The 8506-nt window shown below is 37.7% G+C and overlaps 1 protein-coding gene across 1 annotated transcript; it reads left to right on the top strand.

The window, feature by feature from the left end:
- Positions 1-4847: 4847 nt before the first annotated feature.
- Positions 4848-8506, top strand: LOC102709746 (auxin-responsive protein IAA21). Its single transcript, XM_006655989.2, has 5 exons — positions 4848-5312; positions 6113-6357; positions 7040-7181; positions 7817-7878; positions 8141-8506. Exons 1-5 carry the CDS (start codon positions 5008-5010, stop codon positions 8176-8178), a joined length of 792 nt encoding a protein of 263 aa, XP_006656052.2. The 5' UTR covers positions 4848-5007; the 3' UTR covers positions 8179-8506.

Here is an 8506-nt window from a genome sequence, read left to right as displayed (position 1 = left end):
TAACACACACATGTGATTTTGTTTCAACAAATTAAAAAAAAAATCAACAAACTTAACTTTGCTATTGTCAATTACTAATTGCAACACACATATATTTAGCTAGTAGTAAAAAATTAATTAATGCAAGTATGAAATCGTGAAAGTATTTAATATGATAAACTTAACTATACAAACTTTTTATGTGAAAAGACCTACATTTTAAGCAATAATTATTTTGAAATTAAATCCTTTGTAGGGCATTGCTAAATTAACTTAGCATGGATCTAAAACATCATTCTTCTGTGAGTCGAGATATTGTGAGTGAAGATAGCAAGTGTTTTAGACATGTCTATGGTGTCCCATGTGGAACTTCGACAACAATTTCTATTTTGTAGTATTAATAAAGCCTATTAAATTTTAATGTTATCAAAATACTTTTCGCATAACATGTATAGTGTTTATATTATTACATCTAATTTTTAATATATGTGCTTTAACTTTTAGATGTAATGTTTAATCATTTGTTCTATTTAAATATTTAGAGTAAATAAAAAGTGTATGTTGGGTTTAAAGTTCTCTTAGGCCGTGTTCGTTTGGCTACATATATAACTCATATTCTGTCTTTTTCCGCACGCACGTTTTTCGAACTGCTAAACGGTATATTTTTGTGAAAATTTTTTTATTGAAAAGTTGTATTAAAAAATCATATTAATCTATTTTTTAATTTTTTATAATTAATAATTAATTAATCATGTACTAATCCATTAATGTGTTTTCCGTGCGGGTAACTAGCCTTACTACCGAACGCGGTCGCAGTGGTAAAATAAGTTGCAACAAAAAAAATTGATACTTTCAAAAAATAATACGATGAGTGGTCAAAATTTTTATGTCCAAAAAATTAAAGTGTGATACATTTTAAAACAGAAGGAATACAATATTTGATAAGATAATGAGAAATATAATTTTAAAACCTTGTCTATATATATCACGGTGCCCGTCAACTTGGAGCACTTATTTTTCATTAACCCCTGAACTTGATATGCTGAAACATCTTCCGTGTTGTGTATATCGGGTAGCTAGCTAGTTTGGGTAATGTCACAAAGTTTTAATATAGAATTTCTTTTTTGGTCTTTACCGTTATTTGCTACGATTGACCTATAAAAAAAAAGACAAAAAGCACACAAGCACTCCGGGGTTTCCTCCAGAATTTAGAAGTGGTATTGTCTTCTTGGATGTCGGGTTCGATTACATTATATTAATTTCTCATTGAACTTTTGTTTTCCTTTCTTGTCATTCTCCATTGGTTGGCGAAGACGCTGAGTTTGACTAAACAGGACAGGTAAAACGAGAAAATTCATTGGCATATGATTAATTAATTATTATTTATTATAGGCTTAAAATATAGGTTAATCTGATTTTTTAAATAACTTTCATATAAATTTTTTTTACATAAAAACACACCCGAAAACATACGCACCAACGAGAGAAAAAGAGTAGCCTCGTTGACGTTTGCGAACGCGCCCACTGTCAGGGACACGCACGCAGGTGAACGTACGCACGTACGGTCCCTAGCTAGCAGCTAAATTGTAACCTAACGTGCAGCGACACATCCACCCACACGTGCGCGTGGAGCCTAGCCTAGCTCACCTGATCAGCGCGCGAGCTCCAATCAACGAGCTGATCGATCCGCCATGGATGGACCAGCTATTAGCCACGCCCCAAAGCCGGCCGGCCGGGCAGCTCGGCCGTCGCCATCGCCGTCGGCAGCGCAGCGCAGCGGCCTGGCAACCGCCGGACCGCCGGGCTCCAGCGTTCGTCGTCTTTCCGGTGGCGTCTCCACGTCGGTAACGCCCGCGGTTTCTGTAGTACGTACGGCCAGTTGTCCGGCTTAGCTGGCTATCAGATCCTAATCCCGGCCGATAGTTCTCTTCTACTGCCTCCGTCCCACGATAACCCTATTTTTCGTTTTTCGTGTCCAACGTTTGACCATTCATTTTATTTTAAAAAATTATGTAAAAACTTAAAAAAATTAGTCACCTGTAAAGTACTATTCATATTTTATCATCTAGTAATAATAAAAATATTAATCGCAAAAAATTTTAAATAAGACGAATGGTCAAACGTTAGAAACGAAAAAACGAAAAATAAGTTTATTATGGGGCGGAGGTAGTATCTCTTTCAGTGATTTTCCAGTTTGATTCAGCTAGTTGTTCTTTAAACTGGTATTATATTATATTAATTACGGTACTTATTGTTTGGCTTTTTCTTTGAAAAGTCAAACAACATATTTACAAAATATAAATAATATATTATTTACGGTACTTATTGTTTTTAGTGATATAAAAAAAGACTAAAAATAAACTTTGATAAAAAACTCTAAAATCAACTTCTAATTTAAGGTTAAAATTTAAATTTTGATTTATAAACATAAGTAAAAGTGAAAAGATGAAGGTATCTACCCCTTGTCTATATCGAGAAATGTATATAGGTCGATGGATGTGATATTAATTGTATCAATAGGATATTTGCAAGTGCGGTATTGGATGATGACATTGTATATCTACATGTCCCGTAATAGAGCGTTAACAAGATATCAAGGAGGAGAAAACCAATGGCTTGCAATACTCGTAAGATGAAAGCTAGTATCTTTATATTTCACCGGTCTTAAAAAGATTTTATTTTATGTATCATACCACCCGTATCAACAAATACTAACAACATAAATTTATGTTAAAAAGATTAGAACATTATTCACTCTAGTAGTTTTTGATGAATCTATTCCTGCACTTAACCAAACTTTATTTATGTATTTATCCTCAAATTTAGAAACTCCAATACATTGATTACTTTTTTTGTGAGATACATAAAAATGAAAAAAGTAAAATTTTTAAGGAGTAGAATAATCGGTAACGCTGGTGGCAGAGAGGATGCGGTCTAACACTCTATCAAGAGAATAGGATCTACGTATACTTTGTAACCTAGACATGGATCATACTCTTGTTGAAGCAGAGCCTCAAGCCAAAAAAAAGGGAAAAAAAAAGGAGCAACTAGAGATGAGTGATTGGACGTCCAATGCGACACTGTTTTTTCATCGGTTAGTTCCTGAAAATATCAAAATAAAAAAGGCATGCAGCATTATTTATTCGTTCCAAATCGACGTGATAAAAGAGCCAAATTAAAGCAGCTAGTGCATGCTTCAATTTAGGAGAGCACAACGACCAAAAATAAAAAATAAAAAAGCATACACAAAAAAAAATATTGTTCCCAGTCCACAGCGGCACATCACAACAGATTATTCATTTAACACGCAATTTGTACCTTTCAATTAGTTTCTTTTAATTTTGCAGAAAATAATAGGGTTTGATTTTTCTAATGTTTATGGTGCAAAAATGGTCTAATTAAGTTGATAGCATAAAAATCTCCGTGGAAAGGAAAAACGTAAAGATGGCTGAACATATGGATGCATTTAACAACCATATATGTTGACACAGCAATACTATCATGGAACATCGGCAATACCATTTCAGAACCAGAGCCTCCGGCATTTCTGCCCAAAAGTTTTCAATGTGGACGGGACTCCATCCACCTAAAAATATACCCATTATATTCGTACCATCTTACACCAATCAACACTTGTTCCTCTCAATGCTTCCTTCATTAATAAATAATATTTATGTGTTTTTTCATCCTATTTATTCATCTATCTAAAAAACTTAAAAATAACTCTAATTTATAGTAGTACTCCCCCTCTTATATTGTGAGATTTTCTAACCTCGCTTAGATTCATGCAATAATTAATGTATATGGTTAGTATATGTACTCCTATGAAAAAAAATTAGTGGTGGAGATTGGTGATGAATGTGCCACTCACCATACCATCAACTCTCTTCTATTTTTTAAAAAAGAAATGATTATGGGACCTGCGTGTCAACCATTTTCGTTAATTCTCTGCCTTTTTGAGAAAAGGATGATGTGATCATTATGCGATATACCAGTAATAAATATATGCAACAATCAAGAGATGATGATGATGATAATAATAATAATAATAATAATAATAATAATAATAATAATAATTTGTTAATGATAAGTTTCATTAATAAAATCTCGTGCAACGCATGGGTATATACTCTCTGTAGGTTCTATAATTCCTTTTATTTTGGGTAAGAGCGTGGTCAAATTTTCAAAACTTTATAACAGAGTAACTTTTAAAATTTGTAGTTTAAAGTTACGAGGACAACATGTATATGTGAGTTATAAAATGTAATTTAATAAAAAGCAAACATTTATTTATTTATTATATGTATTTTAATAGAAAGTCATGGTCGGAGATTAGAAGAACATGTTGCTGTCTAAAACGATAAAAAATATCAAATAATCCATTAGTATTCAATACAAATTTAGAAACACGGAAGACCTTGGCTCCTATCACCACACTTTTACAAATGAGAAATAATTTACGAGTAAAATTTGTATACATGTGTCTATAGCAACTCAAAAACAAAAGTCGTAAAACAAATCATCAAATCAAGTCGAAATTAAGTTTTAAATTGACGTTTTAGCTTAGAAACAGTTACAATCCTACAACGATGGGAACCCTTACGTGCCGGATCGAAGGGAATACTAATTTGAACATTTTTTCACGTTCCAACCTATGTTAACCCCTCCCCGAAAAGGGTCACCCAGTTCTTACATGGCCCTACCTCCCAAAGGAAAAGACAAAATCACCTAAAAATTTGGGGAAAAAGACAAAACAAAAGCACAAAACTAATCCACACCTAAAACCCTCGCAATTACACACTAACACGAGGACCTCCTCGCAAAAACGCCCCCATTAAATCCCCCATCCCCGCCCGTCGTCTTCTTCCTCCTCCTCCCCACACTCGCATCGCGTCGCATCGCAAGCGCGACCGACCAACCAGCCAGCCAGCCAAGCAAACCAAGCCAAGAAACACCAAGGAGCCTCGAGCCTTCCAAAACAAGCCAAAGATTTATTTCCCGAGCGCGCGGGATGCTGTGAACCTGCCCATGGCACCGCCACAGGAGCGCGACTACATCGGGCTGTCGCCGGCGGCGGCGGCGGCGCTGGCCACGGAGCTGCGCCTGGGCCTTCCCGGAACTGCGGAGGAGGCTGGCAGCGAGGGAGGCGGGGCGGAGGCTCCGCTGACGCTCGAGCTGCTGCCCAAGGGCGGGGCGAAGCGCGGGTTCGCGGACGCCATCGTCGGGGGTCCCGCCGGCCAGCGGCGGGAGGCGGCCGGGGGCAAGGCGGCGGCGGCGGAGGCCGACGAAGAGGAGGAGGAGGAGAAGAAGAAGGCGCAGGCGCCGGCGGCGAAGTAGGTGGACTCGGGACTCGGGTTGCTGTGCGTGTGGGTTCGTCAGTTTGGTGCGTTGGTGGTTTAAGCTCTCAAAATAGGTTTTTTTCCTCTTTTATTGGAATTTTTTTCTTTTATTATCGTTGGTGATTGGAGTTGATCATTACCTTTTTTTTGTGCTGATTCATGCGATTTCTTGTCAGGGTTTTATGAACTTGTGTGAAGGCAATTTTGGAGCTCTTTCGCTGGGTTTTGACTGGGTGATTTCATCATGGACTTTCGAAAATTAGGTGATTTATCCGACAAAAAAATACAGTTGATTTTTGATGGGCTTCATTGAATTTCTTTTGTAGAAACCGTATGATTTCTGCCATGCTTCTTGTAGTTAGTTTATCCTGATTTTCCTGATTATTTGGAGTTTGGGTGTTCATGTTTGCCCAAGCTTGTCAGTAAAAAAAATCTATATTTAACCAAAACACCAATTTTGGGGAGGAAAAAAAAAGATACATGTCTTTGTTTTGAGAAAGCTGGAGAAGCTTTTCCTTTCTTCATCTTGTGGGGGTCACTGTTTCTACTGTCAAAAGTGCGCACTTTTTGCGTGCCTGTTCTGCATTTGCATGATGCCAATTTGCCAATGGGCTAAAAATCACTGCAACAACGCAGAAGCGAATTCTCCACTTCACATGGGTTTTATTCTCCCTGTTCGGCATACCATACCTACCTGCTCGCGGTTCAATTCTTGCTGCGAATTCCGGTCATTCGTGCATAATTTCCAAGTGTACATGGTTATCAGTGTCACAGTGTGTGCAATCATGCAACAGGGCGCAAGTGGTAGGATGGCCACCAATCCGCAGCTACAGGAAGAACACCATGGCGATGACCCAGCCTGCTCTGAAAGGCAAAGATGACGGGGAGGTGAAGCAGCAGCCTCCTGCCTCTGGGTGCCTCTATGTCAAGGTTAGCATGGATGGTGCTCCTTACCTCAGGAAGGTGGACCTCAAGATGTACAAGAACTACAAGGAGCTCTCGCTGGCCCTGGAGAAGATGTTCAGCTGCTTTACCGTCGGTGAGCTCTCAGTTTTGCGCCTTGTTTTTCTTTTTATTGTTGGTGTTGTGAGGTAGTTCTTGCTTGGACTGGTCATTTTTTACCATATCGAGGTAGATCTAGTTTCTTTGGACTTGGAGACCGGACAATTCTTCATGCCATGTATTAATTAAATGTGGATTTGTCACATTTGGCATTCTATACATGCTGTAGTCATGTAGTGTAACTGTTGATTCAATGTATAAAGAACTAGGACCAGATGTGTTTCTTAAATATTAATCGTTTGCTGGATTGCTTCTGATCCAATCATTTGCAACATGACATGTAGTTTCATCCTTGGAACCATTGTTCTGTTATTATCCTCCATGGCAAGTAACGTTGTTAGGCAAGTGAAGCTTTTGGTTTTAGATTGCTGTGCCTTCCTATTCTAGAACTAAAACTATAGTTTACGTGTACGATATTATGTCACACTGTTTGTGCTTAACTACAGCCTGCTACAAACGCCCATGCTTTTGCTTGTAAGTCCAAGAAATATGTAAAAGAAAAGGCACTAACAGAGTTATCGTTTTATTCATTCATTCTAGTTACTGCATAATTTAGATTTTTTTCCTCATAAGATTTTTCTCTGTCAACGCCTTTTGTGTTCATTTCTGTTGGAAATGTTCCTGAACAGGGTTTAGTTTAATAATTTTTGCTCCTGCAGGTCATAATGAATCAAATGCGAAGTCAGGAAAAGACGGATTATCTGATTGCCGCCTGATGGATCTTAAAAATGGGACAGAACTAGTGCTCACTTATGAGGACAAGGATGAAGATTGGATGCTTGTTGGTGATGTTCCATGGAAGTGAGTAATTCAGTTATACGGCAAAATTTGTTTCCTACAGTCTTAAGGAATGATGATGCTTTTAATCTGTATCTGCAAACACCAAATTAGCAAAGTTTTAGTGACTTCTATATTTCTATCTTTATATGCAATTATGTGTTGCTTGGTTGATAGATTTACTTTGGTAGGCTGCAAAGTTTACTACTCCCTTCATCCTAAAATATAGCTAAAGGTAGCTATATATTGGGATGGAGGGAGTATATTGCTTGCTACCTGTATATGGTCTATAGAAAAAGCATGAATCTATGGTCCCGATAGGTCATATCCCATTTACGATGAATACTTTTATTTTCATTAGATCATCATTTTTATATGAAAAATATGGGAGGAGCATGTGGGTTACGGTAACAAATGCCAAATTGCAATCCATGTGTCATATTCACCTATAATGGTAGTGGGTCCTGTATTTCTTCTCCTTACTTGAATAGCCATGATAGTTTAGTTTATTTTTCCTGAAATTTCATGGTCCGCGCTTCATTGCACTTCCTGGCCCACTGATTTTTCAGACATTCCAATGAGTTCTTGACTTGAGACCAGAACATGCTGCCCTTGAAAAGCCACTTGACGGGTAAATATTTTTATTTGTTGTATTGCAGAATGTTCACAGACAGCTGTAGGAGGCTGAGGATTATGAAGGGGTCAGATGCAGTGGGCCTTGGTAAGTACAGATCCCATGTGCTATAATATTGAAGATTGTAATAATAATAATAATCAGAAGTGCCAGTTTGCATGAACTTGGTTTGTTCTGTTCCCTTTACTGTGGGACTGGGATATCTGGTTATCCTATTTTTCTCATAGGTCTGGTAGAGAATCTCTGAATATGGGGAAACACTGTTTCCTGTGTTAACCATGGGCTATATGGCATTTCAGTTTTTGTGCTTATTTCGTATTGGTAATAATATAATTACCCTTGTTTTCAGCTCCAAGAGCCACTGACAAGAGCAAAAGTCGGAACTGAGCCAAAGATGAACCCAACCCAATATGAATATCTAATCCATGCAATCATCACTACTTGTAAGGCCCCATCCTCTGAACTACAAGGGTAATGGTCTAAGTTGTGAGAAGGGGTTTATGTATACCTATGTGTCACCACCCATTTTGTTTCCTTTTTGTCTTTTTTTTTTTGACCAGTTATGTTAGGTTTGAAGCATAAGTTGTGTAAGTTCTTGTAAGTTTGTCTACTTTCACCTTTTGTTGTAGTTTCTGCTGTAAATTGTTGTGCTGTATGATGCAAACTTTTTTTTTTTGGTATTCTGCTTGGTGCTTGCAAGTTGCAATTGTCAGTG

Source organism: Oryza brachyantha, chromosome 6, assembly GCF_000231095.2.
Source record: "Oryza brachyantha chromosome 6, ObraRS2, whole genome shotgun sequence".
In the NCBI taxonomy this organism is placed as follows: Eukaryota; Viridiplantae; Streptophyta; class Magnoliopsida; order Poales; family Poaceae; genus Oryza; species Oryza brachyantha.
This window is presented reverse-complemented; position numbering and strand designations above follow the sequence as displayed.

Coding starts and splice junctions, on each gene's coding strand:
- LOC102709746 (XM_006655989.2), top strand. CDS start 5,008: ATGGCACCGCCACAGGAGCGCGACTACATCGGGCTGTCGCCGGCGGCG. Junction 5,313..6,112: donor GCGCAGGCGCCGGCGGCGAA/GTAGGTGGACTC, acceptor ATCATGCAACAG/GGCGCAAGTGGTAGGATGGC. Junction 6,358..7,039: donor GTTCAGCTGCTTTACCGTCG/GTGAGCTCTCAG, acceptor TTGCTCCTGCAG/GTCATAATGAATCAAATGCG.